We start from the raw sequence: 23,102 nt of genomic DNA on the forward strand, positions 1-23,102 counted from the left end.
TTCCTTTAACTTTTTAATTAGCTTTCCTTCTGTAAATTCTTGTTGTGGATGCAAGTACAACAATGTACAGCTGCTTGAAGTTAGTCTATTTTAAAACGTGATGTTTCCCTTGTTTCATAGGGGAATAACACTTTAGCATAGCCAAGCTCTGTTTAGCTGTCAAGTGTTCGCTGCTGTACAAACTTAGCTGCTCAGGGCTGTAATGTTCCAGAACGACAATATCAAAAGCTTCTCAAAACTCCTTTTTAAGTGCACTTATCATGCAACGCAGGAGGTAAAGCCCTGCAGATTTATATGTGACAAGCCTGCTGCAGCTGATATCAGTACAGTCAATCAGGTGCCTTTTTATTCCTGAAGCCAACCATCGGCTTCAAACACATCCTGTGGCTCTGTCCATCCCGCAGAGTGCGCTCCTGTGGAGAAATGTCACCTCTTTCCACATCATTCCATCTACCATACTTCCATCTTCTGGTTGCATTTACTCACCCTCTCTCTCCACTTTTATTTTAAACTTTCTCCACATCTATCACTTTCTTTATCTCTGTCTCCTTGCTCTTTATGTCTGTATTGATTTTGTGGCAGCGTGCGCTCCATGCTTCTTGCCCTTTTTGATAGAGGGAGTGAAATGGAGTCTCAGTCTGCCAAATGAAATCAAAGTCTTTTTTTTTTCTTCCCCTCCCTCCCTCTGTTCCTTCGCTCCATTGCAACAAGCGCGAACTCCATCAGCTTTGAACTTGCGTGTGTGAAATGAGCTCTCTTTGCTCTGATTGTCATCCCATCTCTGTGCCCTTTCTCTTGTTCTTTGCTCCCCATCGCTCTTTTTTCTCCCACCTTCCAGCTTTAATTCAGTTTGATGTTATTTCTTTGTGTTACTGTCAAAAATAACTCTCTTCCAGCAGCATTTTACTTTGACTAATGTCTTATTTTCTCCTTATTTTTTTTATTTTTTTTGGTGCATATTTAGAAATTACTTTTCTTGCTTTTAAATTGTTATATTTCAGTGTAGAAATCTGACACTGGCACATAACTTTAACAGTGGACTTTAAAAATAATAGTTTTTACAATATGACAGGTTAAAAACCAGAAACGGTTACTAAAAGGAAGCCAGTCTTATCCGTTTTGTCTCATCTGGGTCATGTTCACATTGACAACATCCTACAAACCATTTTGTTGTTTGTGTACTAACTTCTTTCTCCTCCTTGGAGATCTCATGGTGTTTCCAGGCATGGTAGGAGACTACCTGACTACATAACTGAGCAGATAAATCAACAACCTTATCCTCCTTAAGGGAGATCTGGATGTTTTTTCTTTCTTGCCTTCATGTAGCAGGAAATATTGGAAGAAATATGTTCTTTTAAAGTGTGGTGACCAAGAAAGCTTTATTTATTTATTTTATTTTTACATGTACCAGTCTCAAAATAAACTACAACAATGATCTGCAACAGAAAACATTCACTAAATTTGGAAGAAATATATACATTTATGCTTTTTCCCTTACATAGTAATCTGATATGGATAACAGTGGGAAATTCCAGCAACAGAAGTTTATTTTTCCATTATAAATAAGCAGCTTATTGATAAACTGGAGGTTTTTGTGGATGCAAAAGCTGTGGTGCAGGGATTTTTTTAAAGATATTTTGAGGCATGAGCAAAAAGTGTTTAGAATATTTAATCATTCAACATTTAAAAAAAAAAACATGATATTTTATTTCCAACAGATCAGTGATGCATAAAAATAAGATGCCTTGCTGTGTTCTGTAGTGTCCTGCTGGTCATTAGGGTTGTGTTTATAGTATTTTTTTTTGATTGAATTTTCTGCCTTTGCTCTGGGAGGAGATCTATGCGTTCAAAGTTTTTTTTCATTTCTTTAGAGAGCTGCAGTTTTTGATCTGCAGAGATATTTATTTGAATGCTGTGTAAACATACTCCAGTATGAGGTTCTGATGATAATCTTTAACAAAAATAAATAAATAAAATATAAACTGTTTTAGGGTTTGGTGGTATTAAAAAGCATATATTATATTTCAAAGTCAGAAAACCTAAAACCTTAAAAGTATAAAGTCTAAGTAAGTCAAGATCAACCTCTTCATTGTTTCTGAAAGCAGAGAAGTAGTTATGAAACACACTTTTTGAGTAACAGCCATCAAAACAGGAAGAGGATATAAAGATGATGGCCTTCCATCTGTAACACCAATTACTGGAAATCTCGCACAATAATGACAAAACGGATTGTTTTCTAGAAGAAGAATAAAACAACAAAAAATACTTAGTCCTGTTAAACAGGTCAATAAACATTTGGCCACTTATTGGCAACACAGACTGTGGAGAGAGTACTTTTGCTAATTTAATTTTTGCAGAAAACGTGGCTGAGATTGTAGTGGCTGAAGACAAATTTCTATAAACATAAAACTGAGCAGAGAGTAAACAGCCAGACTGCAGTGTGCATTTTTGTAAGCATCAAGTTTATCAATATTGTGCAGCTTTTGTTGAAATCAAAGGCATATCCACCCATTCATTGCACTGCATTCATCTTAAATTGTGTTGTGAATGTAACGGGTCTCAGTGGAAACCCAGTGAGCGTTCTTTCTAGAGACACTGTCCAGCCCTTACTGGAGTAACCCCAAAGGATGATGGGAAATAAAAATCCTAACGTGAGTTGTGGTCTACCTGTAGTCTCTTCAGAGCAGTGAGGTGAAGACTTCAGCAACACTTGAAATACTGAGGAACCAACTTTCATTGTGTTTCACTGTGTGGGCTACATCTGGGTCATTCCTCCTCACAGTGGGACGGACTTTGAAAACCTCCGAAGAGGGTTTACACTTTCGTTCTGGCAATATTATTTTTTAAGACAAAATCTTTTGTTGTAGGAAAAAATATATATAATTGTCTGTTGTTGCTTAGTGTGACAGATGCGGTGACCACATCTAAAGCACTTTCCCAACTAAGGATGACCCACAAATATCAAACAGTGTCAGAAGTGTCCTGGAAATACTGTGCTGTGACGGCTGCTGTGACTGATGTCACTGATTCCCAGTCACAAGTGCTGCTTCTTTCATCCTTTCTTTTTTTTCCCTTATCCAACTCCAATAAAAAAAGCGTATCAACACCTGTAACTTCTGTCCATGGACTAGACCATTGTCTGTAGCCTCTTGTTTCTTGTATTTCTTCAGTAACTCAGTCATCCAGTCTGGCATGATCAGTGGAACAGGGCAAAAGGAGTTACTGTCATATTGAGCTTGCATGGTGTGACTGGTTCAGATCCTGCGCAAGTTTGACATTTGCGTAGTTTGTGCAGGGCTTTAAGGATGATGTCTGATCAGGTGTCAGAGCCATTTCAGAATTTGATGCACCGGAGCAGCAGTTCCACTTCAAGCCTTCTATGCGTTTCCTCCTCCTTCTTACCGTCACTCATGAATGACACACAATGGTACTTCAGATCTTCAGATGGGTAGAGACTTTCCGCTGGCCTGTAGGGATCTATCCACCCTTTTCCAATTTGGAAACAAGATGTCAGATTTGGAGAAGCTGACTCTGTCTTTACACTGAGCTGCAAAAGTCTCCAGTACGAGCCGAAGGAATGAGGAATGAGATGAAACCCTCATTTGAACAGTGGCTTTGATTCTTTTAAAACTGTGGCATGGTTTCAAAATGGAAACTGGCAAATGCCACGTCTTGTGTTTTATTGTAACATTTTTGCCATCACATTAACTCCCATAGCCAAAATAGCTATAAGGTATTCTCCAGTCTCCAAGCTACATTTTTTTAAGGATTTTTGGCTCGTCTGATTCAGCACATTGAGGTCTTTAGTGTTTAACAGCGAAGCACACTTTTTTCCTACAGTATTTGTAATAAATGTTGATATTCAGTATTCTAGCGACAGAGCTAAGTGCCCTCAGACTGTTAAAATATAAATCTAAAAGTCATTACCTAGTGCTGCCAGCATAACCTGCAGAACTGTCCGCTAAAGCACAAAGCATTAATCATCTTTTGTACAATGATCGTGTGGCCTGTAACGTTGCAAGAGGATATATATTTTTAATAAAACCTCCTCTCTTTCGCTCCTCTGTCTCAGGGCGACGGCTTGCAGCTGGAGTACGAGATGAAGCTGACCAATGGCCAGTCTTTCTGGACGCAGCATTTTTCTGCAGATGAGTTCGGTGAGAATGATTAGACGGAACAAAAGGGATTATGGAGTGGATCGCCAATGGCACAAGCTAACACCACTTAGCACGGCCAATAAAGCACACTGCTCTGAACAAATTGCAATAATGAAGGGACGGCTGAATGAGTTAATGATGATGGATGAACTGAGAGGGAGGGATGAAGAGAATAGGATGCCCATGTATCTTCTAAATGAATTATTCCTACATCCCCAATGCCTTTGTCCGCTCACACCCTGTCTATTTTCTCCCAAACTTACTTTATTTACTCGATTTTTTCTTTTTCTTGTTTTTTTCTTTCCTGTTCGCTCTACATTTTTATTTGTTTACATTTTGCGAATCTTTCCTTAAGTCTTTTACTTGCTTCTCTCTTGCTCATGTGTTTGCTTTTAAATTATTTTACTCCAATCACAAACTTGTTCATACTTCTGCTAACTCATTCAACTTTTGTTCTCAGGAATTTTGGAGACTGACATCACGTTCCTGGTCATCTTCACGTTAGTGTTCCTCCTCTCCTGCTACTTTGCATGTAAGTACTACCTTTTCTACTTAGTATAATCACTTTCCCCTTTAGGGCAACTTACTTTGACTCCTGGAGCTCTCTGTAATCATTAAATGGACTTTGCCTTGGCTCTATTTAAAAAAAAAAAACCCTGCATGTTTTCTTGATGGGAAAGAAGTAGATTCCCGTGTTCCTCCTGAAAAGTAAAGGTCAAACTAGGGAGATTCTTCTCTAAGGATTCAGCATTTATCACGATGAAGCTCATGTCTTGGAGAAACAAGAGTGACACTAGGCTGGAAACAGAGGTTCCTTTTTTTGCATAAAGATGAGAAGTTAAGTTTTGGAGCCAACAAAGGTCTTAACTTACTGAAATATGTTTTCTTTGAAAATTTAAGATGAAAAACCCTGAAGTGACTGAGAACTTGAGTAAAAATGAGGCTTAATAAAACAGGCACAGTCCCAGTCTATTATCAGATCAAGTTTTCCCATGTGGTCATATTATCTGACTTTGTCTAATTTAGTGGCATCACCTAACTAAATTAGACCTAAATTATACTTATAATTTGTAGAGTCCTGTGCCTTTTCTGTTCAGAAACTAACCAGACACATCACTTTTTGTCTGCTTTAATAAATTATTTAAAAATTAAGGCAACACTGAATTAGTATTGTTTTAATGAGAGTTTCAATGACAAGAAAACTAGTAAATATCACAGAAAAGTCAGCAAGCAGATGAATGGATGTTTTTTTTTCTTTTATTTATTGAATTTATTGCTCTATATGTTTCTTTACATTTAATAAATTATTCTGAAATCTAGAAAAAAAATATAAGTCAAACCACAAAGTAGTGGGTCTTTGTAAATATGCCAAACTGTAACCCTATTTTCCATCTGCCTCTACCTAAGACATTTGATGTAAAGACAGCATACAGAATATATGGCGCTAGAGTAGATGCACAGCAAATATCCACAATAAGAGTGCAGAAACAAAACATTAACGTGAAACAAACACAACTGATAAATAGTCAGAGTTACTCTACTGAACATAACTGATGAATATATCTCAATGCCTATTTCACTTATTAAACTCAATTGTAAGGCCTAAAATTATTTTGCACATGTTTAGTAAATACCCACTGGACATATGACACCTGGCTAAAGAAGCTTAGCCTTTTCACAATGTGTGTAGATATTAGACATGTTGTACATATTAGATATTGGCAAAGCATATTTCTCCTATAAGTGTATGAAGAGAATTAGAGATTTCTACTCAAAATTAGCTAAATGACATATAGCGACTATTGAATTTTTTGCAGCGTCATTATCTGCTGAAGTTACATAGTACAAATCTGTCCTGAATCAATATTTGGGGTCAGTCTCCTCTACAATTGCTACTTTGCAGATCAGAAGCCTTAAAGTTGAGAAAGTCCTGATCTAGCTAAATTTACAAAGAAAAATGTTCCAAGATCACAATCACTGTATGCTCCAGCCTTGGAAAATTTAGATGACCAAGTTCTGTTTTGTTGCCAAAAAGATGTACAAAATATTATCAGAAGGGATGCTGACAGATGTTGGAATGGTGATTTTTCTGAAATTGCCACTGTGAGATTATGGACTATGGTGCTTACATGAGTGACAATAAATGTGCAGGGTTTAACAAATGTAATAAAATAGCTTAAAAAATAGGCCTAAAGGTCATATGGTGATAAAGTCAGTAGAAGGTTTTATTTTTAGGTGACATTCTTCCTTAAAGCACTTGACAGATCGAGTCTAGGAGCACAGAGCAGCTATGAGCTGTTGTTTTCAATCCTCCTTCGCCTGATACATTTCCCCCGCTGGCCACCGCATTGTTTTGGTAGTAAAATAGGCTGCTTAAATATGCATTAAGAATATTTCCTCTCAGATTAGGTAGCGGAAACCGAGATGAGATGTATCAGGGCTCATCTGGAGATGGGCATCACAAGATGGAAGCATACTAATCATTGCTCTCCCTATTTATCTGGCCCGTTCCCTTGTTCGTCTGCGTTCTCCTGTTTTCTCCCTCTCTCCGCACCTCCCTCACTCTCCTTGGCCATCTGTTAGCATCTCTCAGTCCTTTTTATCTGTCGCCCTGACGCACACACATGTACCCGCACCTCGATCACCTTATTTCTGTTTTTTCTTTTTCTCCCTCCAGACAATCTGAAGGGGAGACAGCTTCTTCACACAACCTACAAAATGTTTATGACGGCAGCAGGTGTGGAGGGTAAGAGCTTCTGTCCTGAACAGGCACACACCTACATCATCAAGACGCACACACGTGCACGCACCGGGGATAACAATGAGCCTCATTCACTGTTGCAGTATCTCGTATCTTAATCCGCGCTTGAAGAGCAGATATTATCACACTGATTAGTTCTGAATAGGAACTATTGCAAGCAGATGTGCAGGACTGCATTGTTCAATGAAGCTCGTTACTGATGAACCCCAATGCTCTCTTCATGCTGTCCTCTCCACTTCCTTTCAACTCCCTATCACTCTCTTATCTCTGTTGCTTTCTTGTCCCCAAAACCTTTCTCTTCTCTTCTGCCTCCCATGAATTCACCTCATCGTCTCCTCCTCCCAACTCTCCCTACTTCTTTCTTTCTTTCTGTTGCTGCATTTTATTCCCTTCTCTCTGCTTTAATCCCACGTCTCCTTTGCCTTCCTCTCCCTTTCTTCACTGTCTGCTAACCTATCCCTCTTGTCTCTTATATTCCTCATTTCACTTTCCACCCTCCATCTTTTTCCACTTGGCAGTGTTCAGCCTAATGTTCCATTGTGTCTACTGGGGCCTGTATGCCAGGGATGGAGTTGGCAACGGCAGCCTGAAGATACTCGGTGAGTTTCTCTCTCTGGATCGGTCACTGGCTGAATGACTGACACAGAGTCCGGCTGGAAGATCAGTCACTGTCAGAGCAGAGCGGTTGAGTGGACCATGATGGATGCATGTATGTTTGAAGAGACCTTGTAGATGGTTGGATGGGTGTAGGCAGGACAATATATGACTTAATGCGACTGTGTGTGCGTGCGTGCGTGCGTGCGTGCGTGCGTGCATGCATGCGTGTGTATGTGTGCGTGTGCGTGTGCGTGTGTGTGTGTGTGTCTGCAATATGTGTATCATGACCTGATTTTATTGTTCCCCTCTGATGTCACAGATTCGAAAACTACAACCTAATTACCTCCTCTGTCTTCTCTCTCTCTCTCTCTACCTCTGCGTCTGTCTCCAGGGAAATTACTGTTCTCCATCAGTTTCTTGGTGTTCCTTCTGATGCTCATACTGTTGGGTAAAGGTTTCACCGTCACCAGGTGGGAGAGAGGGAACATTGTCCTTTTTCTACACTTTTAGGTGTGAGCACATTAGGGGTGTAACATTGCATCCAGTTCATGAAATGAGACGGTAGATGATATGGACTTCAATGGAAAACGAGACCTTAGGCAATATTTTTGAGAAAACTGAAAATCTCAGTTTCTTAATTTTTTGTAATTAAAAGAATCTGGTTATCCATAATTTGGCCACAAGAACAAAATTTTCAGAGGCTTCTGTAGAGCTTGTATAATGAAGTGTTGTTGGCAGGGATAGTAAGAAGTTTTACACTGCAGATCTTGTCAACACGACATAATAGCTTAATAACTACTTCAAAAACGATTGGACTAAAATTTGCCGTCACACCTTTCCTGCAATTTATGTCCCGTTGATAAAATGAGAAGATCCTTGAATGATCTGAGTTTCTTCCCTTCGTATGGAGCAGAGAGTAGCACTGCACTCTTCCTCCTCTAGCTGTTGCTGCACAATGCTGGTCAGCTGGCTGAACGAAGGCTGCTAGACCTAAAAACCTAATTTGGCTGTTATGAAATATTTCTGATTAACAAAAACTGCAAAAACTTCAGCAGCTAAACTTTTGACTCCTGCTAATGCTGTTTCCAAAGAAAAATAGCAAGTTACAAACAGAACATTCATTAAATGGCCAAAGTTTTCGCTCAAGCCTATTTTATATTAAAACAGACAAATACAAGTTTTATTTTTTGGTTTTGTTTTAGAAATATGGTGGCCTTTTCCCCATAAGTGTTGTGTCATTCCAGGTATGTCCTGGATAGATGACAGGAGCTTATAGTTACTTTACTAGATGAATACAGGTTGAAAGCAGATATAGCTTCAAAACACAAGGGTGATTTTAATAAAAAAATTATAGTATTTTAATAATGCAAGACATCACTGTGCAAGCAGACGTTACACCACTAGTGTATGCATGTATTTAGTCTTTTCTTCTGCATGTCTGTTGCATTCTGTGTCTCTTCTAGCTAAGTCAATGTCCCTCATTGTCACAGCCACCAACCCTGTCTCACAACATGATAATGCCATGTGTCAGTCAAATTATGTGTTGTGAAGCTGAACTCATAGTGTGACTGCATAACAGTTTTGTCCTCAGGATATAAAATATTAGCACTGAAATGTTGGGCAGTTGAGTAGTTTTCAAGTAATTTGAGTCAAATTATTTCCAGTAGTGGTTTGTTGTTTTTTCCGCCGTCCTCTGGCGAGGATTAGTGGACATTTTCTTGTGACTTACAGCTCGACTGCACAATAGATTATTTATGAGTGCTTTTTCTCACTGGAACATCAGCATTTATCCATCTTACACCTGACTGGAAAAGTGCCTTCCTGGCTCAGCTGTCACTGGTGCTGCCAGTTTTCTAAATTCATTTTTTTCAAATTCCAATTTTCAGGCTGGAAAGACATAGAGTGACAGCTCCTGTTCTCATTAGTTTGTGATGCAATGTTATGTTAGACAAATGGATAAATGGCCTTTTGTTTTGACCACTGTTCARATTTTGTGGATTTTTCTTGCTTTGTCATCTTTCTCTGAGAAGATTCAGACAGAGCAAATAATGAGCTTACTTATTTYTTAGGAGATTTTTTTAGTCTCTAGTTATCATATCCACCCCAAAATTTAGAGGATTCTGTGATCTCTGGACTGACTAAACTTTATATTTACTACAAATGTACATCAAGCTAAATAAATGTCTTTTTACCAAAACCTGAACAGAATAACATTATAACATAACTTGCAGTTTCTGCATTGTTTTAAAATGTTACAGAAGTCTTGATTTTAATAATCTAAATATGTGACTGTAAATGACCTGTAAATTGTCAAGAACAGACTTGACTAGCACTTTAGCTAGTCCAGATGATCTTAAACTGCTTCCCATAGCATTCATGCATTCACTCATTCATCCATACACTCAACTTGCCTTAAAAAACATACGATTTTGCGCACCAGGTCTTGTCTTTCATTTAGTTATATCTCGAATGTGCTTAACTTCAAACATCAACATTTTTATTCTTCAAATTCATTCATTTCAAGTTAGAAATTTTGTTGAGGAATTTAGATGTTGTTAAGGAAGTTGAAGAAGCTTTGTTGAAACATAAAGATTTCAGTAGTTTCTTGAAACTATTTTCAATGACCATTATGAATCTTCCTGTATGGCCTGTCTTTTGCTGAAGTTGGATGGCCGTGGTGTTAAAAACAATGGACTAAACTGCCAGAGCCAAGTAGACAAAGTTATATTTATTTACTTAATAACTTATATTTAACTTTCTTAAAAGTTTAAGTTTTGTATTATGTTAATAACGTACGTAATGTAGGGCCGGGTTAGGTTTTAAGCCAGTCTTAAATCCAACTTCCTAAAAACTTGTAGAAATCCTGTTTTTGACTAAAGTGTTCAATGATGAAGTTTGAAAAAAGCAGTTTTGAATTTAATGCTTAAAACTAGCATTTGCCCTCTATTTCAAACATATAAACATAAATTCCACTTTTTGCTCTGTTTATGAGCTACCTTCAACTCATAAACGGAGATCGACCGTGTTCAGTTTGTTTTCATGCATTAAGCTAGCTGCTACAGCATCACCGATCAGATGCATAATGCGTGCGTGCACCTGCATCTGTCCCTTTCATCTGTGCATCTCTTAGTGCGTCTGAGTGTGTTTGATTTTTATCTTCCTTCAAATGTGTGTCTGACCTCTGACCTGACTGGTTTGTTCCTGTGTGGCAGGGCGAGGATCAGCCACAGTGGCTCTGTTAAGCTGAGCATCTACATGACAGTCTACACAATCACCTATGTTATCCTCTTCATCTATGAGGCAGAGGTGCAGTATACACATAACACTCTCTACACACACATTCAGTTCTACACGTAGCAGCAAGGCCATAAGTTTATCCTTACTCAGATAAATCGGTGATTAAACTTTAGTTGCTCTGCTCATCGCGGCTGGTCTGAACTTTTGGCATCTGTAACTGTGGGAATAGAATCATACTATTTTCAAAAACACAGCCACAAAGTTCGTAACAACTTTTAGTTTCATGCATTGAAATAAAAATTAAACACAGTAATAATTGAACATGTTCCTGCATAACTGGGGCTATTGTTTCTGGTTTCTGTTCCAATGTGGCAAAAACAAGGAAGCCGCCAGAGTGAATCAGAAATGATAATCTCCAGAAACATAAGAATTTCAAAGCTGCAAGGAAAGCACCAGAGAACATCCCCCAGAGAGCATGGTTTCTACGGTTCCTAGGTTTCACAGACACAATTTAATTAAATTCACTTCATTAATTTAACTCCAAATGAAATCAAAGGTCACGTCAGGCTATTTTATAGAGTAGAATAAACAGGTTAATTAAAGTTAAATTAAATATAATCTTGTTCCTCACACAATGCTTAAAGCAAGTGTCTCTGATCTAAAGGTGTTCAGAAAAACTGATTTCAGTCGATGACTTGCTTAAAAAAACAGGATTAAACAGGGCCAAGGGAAAGGCTTAGAAGAATATTACTGCAGGAAAAAAAAAAAAAAAAACCCCAACTCAAAACTAATGTTTCAGATGAACCACATTTTTTCTGATTTATTCTTCTATTGATGCAGAAAACTCCTGGACATGGTATCAGAAATGAAGCACTTCAGTTTCTTTATGTTCAATAAAAGGAAACCTCAAAGGAAAAACTGTGTTTATGTGGTAAAATAATATAAAATGGTTTAAAGCTGCTGTGTGCCTGCTTTCCTTATTGGTAATGCATGCAGAGAATATAAAGACAGTAAAAATAGTAATAAAAACAAATTACACAATAAGAAATTCTTGCTGTTATAGATGGTCGTAAAGAACTGTTTGCGCACTGAAAAACATCCAGCTAGAAAACTGTAGGGATAGATAATCTGTTATAGCAAAAACAAAAAGATAAAACCTGTTGAATGCAAAGATTTGTTGAAACTATCAAAAGACCTTATAAATAGATAGATATATTTATGTGTTTAGTTCTCAGAAATCATAGTACACTGTGAATTTTTCTCCATTTACCCCAATGTGCGCAAACAGAACAATTTACACAGCCATCGTATATGTAGTTGGTTTTAATATTTCACAAAGTGGGCCTCATATTTAGATTCCCATAAAACTCATTTTTAGAAACGGCAACAAACATGGCAAGATGAGAAACTATGTGGCATTAACTGCAGTCTGACAGCTACTAATTAGTTACTTCTGCTTATTACACCGTTAAAAAGCTTTTTAATGTTACAGTGTCCAATAAATCTGTCAGCCAGATAAAAAGTAAGGATGCAGAGACCTTGACCCAATTAAATATTCATCAACAAATGACAAAAAAAACAGCAGGCCTGATTTGTTAATTGGCTCTTAGTTTGTTCACAGACTTAATTAGGATGATAATCATGGTGTTTGTTGACCTGCTAAACATCTTATGGTTGTGACATTGAGCTTGTTGACATTTAGATCTGCGTCTCTTCAGTCTCACTCCGTTGCAAGGAGTTGAACTCTGACTTTTTCGCACTTCATTTAGGCTTTTTTCTTTTTGTGAATTAATGATGCGTAATTGCAAGTCCACCTAACTGAGAAACTCCATACGGTTTAGTAAGAGGAACCTTTTAAAAATGAATTCTTGAAGTAAATTTTTTTGACCAGTTGTTCACTGGTCAATACTTTACGGTTTGCAACAGTCAGACATAGATAGATTTGGTCAATAGATATTAACTATTCAACAGAAGAGTTAAAAGAGCACAGTCCCACCACTAGCTTTCCCAATATATGTGAATCGGCCAAATAAATCCTAAATATATGGATGCCTGGGATTTATATTTGTTCCTCTTCACAAAGTATCACTGAAGCTGACTTAATAGTTTCTTAGTTTAGTATTTATTAAGGGGTTTACGTAATTATGTGGAAATGCTTGTTGGTGAAGCCCCCAGTTGGAACAGATTGTAAAGTTATTTTTTCTATTCTATTCTACTGTAACTTCCATTCTAACAAACACACAGGCAGAAACTGGTGCATTTAGTGTGCATTTCCTGGCCACGGACCGCTCAGCAAACCATGTCCACATATGTTAAAGCTCTATTTAGCTTTTTTCTCTGAATAATCTCATAAATATTCATGGAAGAATGTGCCCTGCAGATGAGCGTGGGCTGTAATGGCTTTTTCTGTCAGAAACTCATTACATTGACATTTTACTAATTATACAAATGCATCAACTTGACTGCAAAAACATATAAAAATTAGTTTTGGTTCAAGATTTTAAATTCCAAGAAGAAGAATAAGCGTGCTTCCTAAGCAAAGAATACAACAATTCTTATTAAAAGTTAACTTTTTATGCACTGTGTATTCTATATTATAATATTTGCTTTCAGTGGTAAATACCAGATTAGTGATCTTTACATATTTCCTTGAAAGTTGGATTTTTCTAATCAGCATACTGAGCAACTTTAATCTTCGTAAACCCCCCTGTTTTTTCTGTCTTCCTGAAAGGGGATAACACATTTAACCAGCACATGATCTTATGAATTAATAATTCACAGAGGAGCGTAAAGTAGTACATATATCTTTGCTCAGTGAGAAGGCTTCTGCACAGTCAGATGTAACGCTGCCCCATTTAGAGACGGTGGATTACAGCCTTTGAATTCAGGGTGGTAATGACCCCGGAGGAGAAGAAGGCTGCAGAAGTATCTGTGCTATTTCTGATATTGAAGCATGCAGCCGTCTCTTCCAATACGTGGTTCTGAAGTGGTATGATTTATCAGCCGCCTGCCCTTTTGCACAGGCCCTTCTGTTTAAGAGCTTCAAACTCTGGGGAGCTCTGTCTAAAATAAGCGAAACTAGGTTGGAGGAGGAACGGAAATTAAGACTTGAAATTTGGACCCGATACTGTGTGACTGCAGTTTGAAGTCTGCCAGGCTCTGGTTGGCTGAGTGCATCCCGAACATCTCCACGCCGAACTCTTAGCACTATGCATTATGTAGCAGCAAGAGTAACCGTGTAAAGTCAGAGCCTGTATCCAGTCACTGGATTGTGAAATACAATCCATTGTCTGCACATGCAAACACACATCTCACACACACACACACACACACACACACCCAGACAGAGCTGTGAGCACACATGCCGATGCCCTAGATGTGGAGAAGTGTCAATGTCAAACCTTCGCACAGACGGGAACTAGCTGCTCTTGGCTCGGTCACCGCGGCAGATCAGCTAACCCATGAGCAATCCATCATTATGAAATAGGACACAGTCTGCACATTTTCTCTGTATTAAGGTTCTGCTTGTTTTTAACGCGTCTCGTGTTCCTGTGCCAGTTCTTTGACCCAGGTGAGGTGCTTTACGCCTACGACAGCCCCGCAGGCTACGGCCTGATGGGCCTGCAGCTGGTCGCTTATGTGTGGTTCTGCTACGCCGTGCTGGTCTCGCTGAAACACTACCCTGAAAAACAGCCCTTCTACGTCCCGTTCTTCACCACTTACACTCTATGGTGAGACACCATCTCCACTTGTCGCTGACTGTTGCACCATGTGAGCTGATGAGGCATGTACATTTCTCTGTGATCTTTACATTTTAATTATTTATGTAGTTCAGTCAAAACAAAAATTAAAGCGGATAGCGGGCGCTTGAGGTGGGGAAGTCCCAACTTTGTGCTCGTCTTATGTTGCAGATAATTATTCCCAGATGAGAGATAGCTGGAGGATATCTATATTAATGAGCTGTTCAGACTTCATGTGTGAGAATAATTATGCAATGCCTGTGAAAAAATAATAATGTTTCTTGAACTTGTTTCACATTTTGTCCCATTACAACTACAAAAGTGGATGCACTTTAATGAAATTTTGCTCTCCCAATGGAAGGATAAGCAGTTTAAACACTGTTTGTTACAAAAAATTATTAATGCATAAATATGATAGAGTTTGTTTAAATTATCTCAGACTCCCAGTTTATTCCCATAAATATTTGATGGAATGTTTTTAGGAAAATTCACCATCTTTACTTCCTATGAAAAGTTTCCAGAAATTCAATACAAATTTTCCTCAACTTTCCAACTCCTTACATTACTTACACAGTTGAAACCAGATGTTGACATAAACTGAATAAAATGACACATACACCATTCTTACTTAGTTAGAATTACCAAAAAGAATGTGTTTGTTAAATGTCACAATAACGAGAAACAATATGTCAGATAAAATCATATAAAATACCATAAAACTCATTGTTGTTTTTGGTTGTAACATAAAATAGAGGCACAAACATTAGCAAGAAACCATATGTTTCTTGCTAATGTTAGTTAATGTTAGTTAATGTTAGATGGTTCACATCTTATAAAAAAGACAAAAAGATGGATGGTTTAGTTTCTCGGCTTTTCAACCAGTGCTTCTAATAGTAGAGGTTTAAAATGAAGCATAGATTACAAAGACTAATATTATCTCTCTCTCACTGCAGCAACTATCCCCTGCCTCATTATCCACTTCTCTCCTTCCATCATTATCACTCTGAGCGCTTTACATATTTTACTCCCTGAGCTCTCTGTCTCTCACCATCAAACCATACTCTCATCAGTTACTTTAATGTTCTCCCTCCTCTCTCTTATCTCTTATCTTTTTTTTTTTCTTCCTCAGGTTTTTCGCTGTGCCTGTGATGGCTCTGATCGCCAACTTTGGGATTCCTCGATGGGCTCGGGAGAAGATTGTGAACGGCATTCAGCTCGGCATCCACCTCTACGCTCACATCGTTTTCCTTGTTCGTACCACACGCACGTGCTCATGCGGACCCCGGCACCTTTTTGTAGAGCTGGCGTTATTCAGGAGTCATTATTGCCACAGTCTGTCATCCATAATTGACAATCCATGAGTTCTTACTGCGTAGCTCGGGAACGTCTCCTCCACACATCATTATCCATCTCTTCGTAACCTTAAACGCAGCGTTGTTCACTAATGGGCCGTACAGTTCTGTCAAATATCTTCAGTCCTCACCACACACCTCTCATGTCTTTGTCTTTACCTAGAGCTTATAGGTTACAGACATATTCCCCAAGCTATCTTGAATAAACGTTAAGGAATATTTATATTTCTTCATGAATTTATTCTTTTTTTTAGGTCATTACGAGACCATCAGCAGCCAACAAGAATTTCCCGTATCATGTTCGGACCTCCCAGATTGGGATCTTGCAGTCCAGCCCCAAAGGAGGCGAGGGAGGGGAAAGTTTTCCCCACCACGCCTATGGGAACAGCTCCTTCCTCGGAGATTCTCAGCCCAACTTCACCGAGCTCTTCTCCATCCAATCAGTAAGTCTAAATGTGATGTGTTCCTGGATACATTTGAGTGGTTGATATGCAGCCCAGAACGTCTCATTTGAGAACTAATGAAACAAAAGGAAGAACCAGAAACCGCAACGAGATGCATATTACGCCGCATGTACTGTCTATATAATATCCACTATAAATTCCCCATTATTTTGCAGCGCTTGCTACATTTAATTAGATAAGGGCTCTAGTGTACTCATTTTCTGATGCTTTTTGTGTGTCAAACGTAGCTTGAAATTAACTGCTGTCTTATCGAACAGAAGTGCCTGAAAATAGAAAGCGATTGGGGCAGCAGCGCAGTTTGCGAGGGAGCGTGTTTTCAGGGATTATTTCTCAGCAAAATACTTATCTCCTCCAGGGGATGACGCATTGCATAACAATATGCCTGACACTAAAACTCTTGAGTGAAATTAAATATAAGTGTGAGCAGAAATTCATGGCAAGGCTTAATTAAGCTGTTGTGTTTTCTCTGATGAATTGTCTTGCTTCGGTTGCTTTCAGCTCTGAAGGTGTTGCTTTTTACGCTACATAGAGATGAGTGACAGAAAAAGAGCTGTAATTCTCAGCTACAGCATTACTCCTTTAATGTAGCAACAAACAGGCATCTAAAAATGTTATTTTTTTTAAACAATTCTAAATTGTGGGGGGAAAGAGGATTTATAAGGATGTACCAGACCTTTACCCCGTTTTCTTAAGTTATAACCACAGGTTTTGATGTTCATCTCCATAATGTGTTTGATACATGACATCATATATTTACTTCATTACCACATTAGTAATTTTACAAAGTCTAAGCAGAACAAAATTCACCATGTGGTGGATTAGCGACCTGGTTTGTTGTTAATGGTAACCTTGGTATCAGTGCAATTTAAAAAGTCTGGAAATATTTCTAATCTGCTTTTATTTATTCCAAGTTCTGATAAGGTAAATAAATCTAAATTTCAGTGGGAAAATTTGAGAATCTATTTGTTATTGTGAAATCTACAACCTGTATCTAAAAGATGTAATTGATTGGTAGAAGACATAAAGTCCAACTTTGTAAACAAAGATAATTGTAATTTTGCTTTTACAGTGTGTGATGTCCCTTTTTGTTGTGGTACCTCTAAATAAACTTCAGTAAAAGCTATCATTCTTAGAAGTCACATTGTTACTAAATAGGGTCCACTGGTGTGTAGTTTAATCTCTATGTATCTGACTATTCTGTAACGGCTGCAGAGGTTTGTTAGAGTACATTAGTAACAAACACTGTAAATACAGAGGAACCCAAATGTCAGATTACTGAAACAGTTTTGTGAAGATTTAAAGCAAGGTTTCATTAGGAAGCTAGTCCAAACATACAGACTAATTTGACCTAAAACTGTTTGTGGCAAGACTCAAAAATGAGTCTTTCAGAGACTTTGTAAAAAAGTGAAATCTGTTGATCCAGATGAATACAATTCCAGTTAATTATGTTGCCAGATTTTTTTAAATTAGGGTTTGTAATGTTTCAGAGTAAAAACCAGCTTATCATGAGATTCAGTTTTATGCATGAGCACTGGTGAGGTACTTCGAGTTAACAGATTCAGGGTAATGATGGGCTGAACGTGATTATCAATATGCAGGTTTCCTGCTGTTTATAACCAAATCTTTATTTTATCCCAGTCAAACATTCTCAGAGGTAAATTAGCATGCTTTTTGATTTGTCAGAAGATCTTAGTGCTGAGAGTGTTGAAAGTCCAGGGTTATGAATTGTTGTCATTATCATATAAATGATGCCTCAAAACTTTTTAATTCCAGGATCCGGTGAAGACCGTGGAAGAGACAGTTGCTCGCAAAGGACCCGACGTGCCGAGGAACAGCGAACAAAAGATAATCACCACCGCTGCAGACTTAACCATGATATTGCCGCCACCTCCACCTCCGATACCCCCACGCCCCGCCTCCCGCTCTCCCCCGATGCCCCCTCGACTTCCATCCTTCACAGAGTACTTCAGCATGCAGAGCGGCGGTGGAGGAGGCTTTGGGACGAAGGCATGAAATGGATGAGAAAGCGGGAAAGACTGTGGCAGAAAGGACGAAGGCTCCAGACAGAATTTACAAAGCTGGTGGGAGAGAAAAAGGTCATCCTAAATAACAGAAGAATTATAGATGAAGGGACATACATGAGAAGTCATCAGAAAAGTAAATCCCTAAATGGTCCTTTTAACTTGAAAATGGAAATGACCTGTATGGAGAAGCTAGGGGGAGGGGGGGAGATGGCTAAGACGCAAAGGCTGAGGTTGTAAAAGAATAAAGAAGCAATAAATATTTGATGTTGACCAGTTGAAGGCACACGGGAGAAAGATGACAAAGTGGATGTAGCCGGAGCAATAGAATGATAGCTGTGCACAATGTGGAAATGAACAAAATTCTTGAAATACTTTTATTCAAAAATTCATGAGGATTTGATGGTGTGCCTGGAGGAGTTTGTAAATAGCTAAAACTGTTGAGAGCAACAATTATGTATAGTTTTATTTCAAAATACGAGATTAATTCATGTTTTCTTTCCCCTAAACATGACATTCCAGTTGGTGCTTCGACCACAGAGAAATCCCATGCCATTATGTTTAAAATTAAAAAAATAAACAATAACTTTTTTATGTTTAAGACATTTTTGATAAAACTTAGATATATTTATGGTATATGGAGTCTGTTGTGTTTATTTATATTCTTACTGTATAAGCCTTCATTGGAGCTGGTTTTTCTGGATCAATATACTGATGTGTAACTGTAAATTGTCACATTTAGTCTGGGCATCCCGAAGTACAGTACTCGTAAAACATGCATGTTTGTGTTGTATTTTCCGTCCGAGAAGCAGATATATGTGCTCCATGTGACCATAGAATATTCGCTTATTGTGTGTGTTGAAATCCACACTTCTGTAAATACATACAATAGGCTGCAATATGTTTTTTTTGTTTGGTTTTTTTTTTTTTTACTGCAAAACCTTTGTTAATTACTATTCAAATCAAAGCTGTCTTGCAGTATTTTGAACCTATAAGTAGACGTAGGCATGGGCTGGTATGATATTCTGAGTTCTGGTAACTTTAAGATAAACACCACAGTTTCACAACATATTTTGAAATGTTTAAACTTAATATTTAAAATTAGAGGGCCTGTCATCAGAGATTCATGGATCCTTTCTAGTTTTGTAAACATCCAACATGTCGTTAATAACTTTTAGCATATTCCAAATTATCTGAATAATTGCAACAGTATTAAAAATGTACTTGTTTTTGCAATTTTGCCATGATAATGTATGTAAAGTAAGGAGGTAATGTCACAATGTGCGTGTGTGTATGAGAGAGAAAAAAAGGGTTTCTCTGTTATTTTAAAACTAAAACATTATTTGTTTAAAAAGATATTTTGAGAGATCTTTAGCCACTTTTATTAATATTTAGCACGGTTAGGATTAGTAACCATTAATAACTGGAAACGCTGTTCTCTCCAGTTTGTATCTTTGCAATTTCACACTCCAGTGTTACATCCATCTACCCAACAATTGCATCCTTTTCTTTAGGTTGTTAAATAACTTTGTAGCTTTGATCGCTTGTGGAGATCAGTGGTTATGAAACCGATGTGAAATATCAGTTCCTAAACTTCCTTACCAAAGAGTGTCGTTACACCACTGGGCAGCAAAAGATCATTTTTTTCTCAGTTCCTACAGGCTGTTCAATAGTCTGAGCCGGTTGAGCTGAACATCATCCGCTCATCAGCCGACTTGTCTGTTCATGTCTATTTAAAACATTTTCCAATCGTTTTCATTTTAAAAACCGAACACTACTCCTCATAGCTGTGAAAGCATATTTCTTTTAAAATTATTTTGTGCACGTAAAGAGGGTGAATAGTTGATCAATAACATTGACAATGTGAAGTGTTATTTACAAGTGACCATTTAACCTTGTTAAACTCTTGAACAAATTGACGTAAGTTAGTTACAGTATAAAGTAAAGTTCTGTTTTCTAGCACATCCTTTCTTCAGTTTGTCAATTAGAGCAGCTTAAATATGCATAATGGTTTTGATGATGGTACTTTTCATAATAATGATAATAAAGCCGAATACCTGCCCATGCCTAGTAAAATATTATTTATACTGGGCTGTTTTTAGTTAGTTTCACTGGAATGCAGAATATCCCTGATTTTAACTGTCATGTCTGTGTTTGTGGATGTTGGTGAATATGCTGATGCAATACAGCACAAGGACGGGGATGATGCTGAAGTTGGTCACAATCACAATTTCAACTTTATTCGGTTAATTCTTCTTGTAAAGATTTCCATCAAAATGGGAATTCTGTGATTTTAAAAACAGCGATGCCTTTGCATGTTTTGGTAATTGGGTTTTCAAAAGAAACAAAAAAATATATATCAGGAATGACTAACATTGAGTGATTTGATTTTAGTATTAAGACAGCATATTAAACTGCAATACAAGCCGTTTTTTGTTTTAAGAAGTGGTTGAGCAGAAATTTAACTTGAATTTGATATGATTCTTATTTAAATCCTAAGATATTCACAATTGACCAGTTTACTTTGCATTCCTAGTCAACCAACCAACCGTGATGGTTGCATGTTGTGATACTTGGGAGGCTCTGGTTCCTCTGTCCGCTTCAAACATCTTATATATTTTTACTATTTGGACAAGAATACTTCAACTCTTCTTTAATTTGTGACATATCTTCTGTTTTTCTTAACTGGTTATTTAAATTATTTTAACCTAGAAAAGGACATTTAAATGCCTGCTCATCTGGTTATAACTCCAAAACAATAGAAGGTTGTATTTCACTTTTATGTTTTATTTTAAAACTACAATCAAATAACCTCATGTTTTTTGTTGCCGTTTTCAATTCTTAGTTTCATACCCAATTACCAAAACAAGCATGTACCCAACAGGCTGTTTCTCTCTTCAGTGTTTTAATAAAGAAGGAACTTTATTCTCACCCCTGTCTTGTATCTGAACCACAACTCATTACATTTGTTGGCTTTTTACACCTTAATGTTTAAGCTGTGCTAAAAGCTGAACAAATATTCATAATTTTTCATCCCCATATATTGGGGAGGGGGAAAAATGTCTTGTAGAAGAAGCTGTGAAAGCAGCAACATAACTGTACATTTTGTCTGTCCTGCATGGAGCACTTTAATGTTCCTGGTCTTGGTCTGTTTATTTGTGCGGATCCATCTTATAGGACTGCTTTAAAAAAAAAAAAAAAAATCTGTATTCATACTTCATGGAGAATTATTCCTACCTGTAAATACGGACTGAAAACGGTTTTTCAGACATTTTCGGGAATAATTCGTGCTTTGTTCGAAACAATTTCGGTGGTTTTATCTTGAACTAGAGAAACTGTTGTGCTCAGCTTCGAGCCGTCAGATTTAATCAGTGGCAAACTTGTTGTCATGGAGTACCGATGTTAGGACTGTGGTGTGTAACCTGTAGGAGTGTTTCCAGAAGTGTAACTTTGTGAAACTGACAGATACTTGAATTAGAATACTAATCGTCGCTTCTGAATATGTATGGTTTGTATTTGGCATGTCTGCCACTTCGTCTGCTGTTGCCATGACTTGACTGAACAGACGGGGAGAGGCGCACCGATATCGGAAACTTTGCTTAAGCGTCGTCAATGCTCACGTTTGATTTGTCATAAAGTGTTGTGGAGAAAGAACTTGAAGAAAAGATGTATGTGTGCATGACGGAGAACAGCACAGCTTATAGGTTACTCAGAGCGACCTGGTTAAGAGCACATCACAAAAGCACCATTCAGATGCATTTTAATGGTGTCAAATAATATTAATTATAAAGATGCTGTACATATATCCTTTTTCTCAAAGTAACTAATTAAAATATGGTTTTATTTAAAGCGTTGTCTGGCTGTTTTATTTGCGTGCCGTGTTGATTTGAGAGCCCGTTGCGTTCCAGTGAGGAACCGGGGCAGGAGTCCAAACACTAAATCTGATATTTGTTTATCGAGTTTGGGATTTGTTCTCATTACGAGGGTCTATTAAAGTAAAACGCTCTGGGGACGGTTTCCAGCCCGGTCCTGATCTGAAGCGTGCAGACCTAAATGTTTTGTAGTCATTACCGATAAGCTGGTCTGTCTAATTGAACTGTCCAAAGCTATTTCTGAGCTTTCAGTGAATGTTTTGCGATTAAATCTTTATTTTCTTTCTGTTGTGATTCAGTCTAAATTCATGTTTTAAAAACTTCCATTAACCTCTTTTTTTTACGTTTGTAGGGAAAGTTTTTGTCATCATTTTAAGAGGTAAATAAACCTTTTTGTCTGCACACGCTAAGTGCTAATTGAAGTGCAGATAATTAAAGTTGCCTCTTAATAAATTACAGTCTCATTGAAAGATTAAGATGTGTAGCTTATTGATCCTTTGCTGAAATGTTTTTGGTTTTATGTCATAATGTGATGCACATCAGCAAATAGAATATTTTCTGAAAGGTCTTGAGAACTATCAAAAGATGATATGGTCCTTTGTGTTCATTGTTAACTCTTCCATAGATTGGATTTGTGCTCAATCTTTTCTGTCCTTCAATCAGGAACATTGATCTTAACTGAGGTAAATAAGACCTGCAGATCTGAAATGCAACACACAAAAAAAAATCATGCACAACATGAGCCTTTAGAAACCGAACACTACCGCAGATTTACTGATACAAAATTATTTTTGACATTCACTTACAGCAGGAGTTAAGATTTCAGGAGCGACTAAAAATTAATGTCAGACGAAGCAAGTAAGAAAAAGCTAGACTTGTCTTAATGCATAAACATCAAGCT

The 23,102-nt window shown here is 37.7% G+C and overlaps 1 protein-coding gene across 1 annotated transcript in view; it reads left to right on the forward strand.

Annotated features, from left to right (window-relative positions):
- tmem145 (transmembrane protein 145) overlaps positions 1-22,178 on the forward strand; it is a 58,317-nt gene extending 36,139 nt beyond the window's left edge. Inside the window, exons 6-15 of the mRNA XM_008431259.2 lie at positions 4,073-4,157; positions 4,618-4,689; positions 6,835-6,903; positions 7,437-7,517; positions 7,907-7,985; positions 10,728-10,821; positions 14,311-14,483; positions 15,622-15,742; positions 16,099-16,287; positions 18,082-22,178. Of these exons, the coding sequence (XP_008429481.1) occupies positions 4,073-4,157; positions 4,618-4,689; positions 6,835-6,903; positions 7,437-7,517; positions 7,907-7,985; positions 10,728-10,821; positions 14,311-14,483; positions 15,622-15,742; positions 16,099-16,287; positions 18,082-18,321 (1,203 nt within the window). The 3' untranslated portion in view covers positions 18,322-22,178. The remainder of the gene's footprint in view (positions 1-4,072; positions 4,158-4,617; positions 4,690-6,834; positions 6,904-7,436; positions 7,518-7,906; positions 7,986-10,727; positions 10,822-14,310; positions 14,484-15,621; positions 15,743-16,098; positions 16,288-18,081) is intronic.
- Positions 22,179-23,102: the final 924 nt, after the last annotated feature.

Source organism: Poecilia reticulata, linkage group LG16, assembly GCF_000633615.1.
Source record: "Poecilia reticulata strain Guanapo linkage group LG16, Guppy_female_1.0+MT, whole genome shotgun sequence".
Lineage (NCBI taxonomy): Eukaryota > Metazoa > Chordata > Actinopteri > Cyprinodontiformes > Poeciliidae > Poecilia > Poecilia reticulata.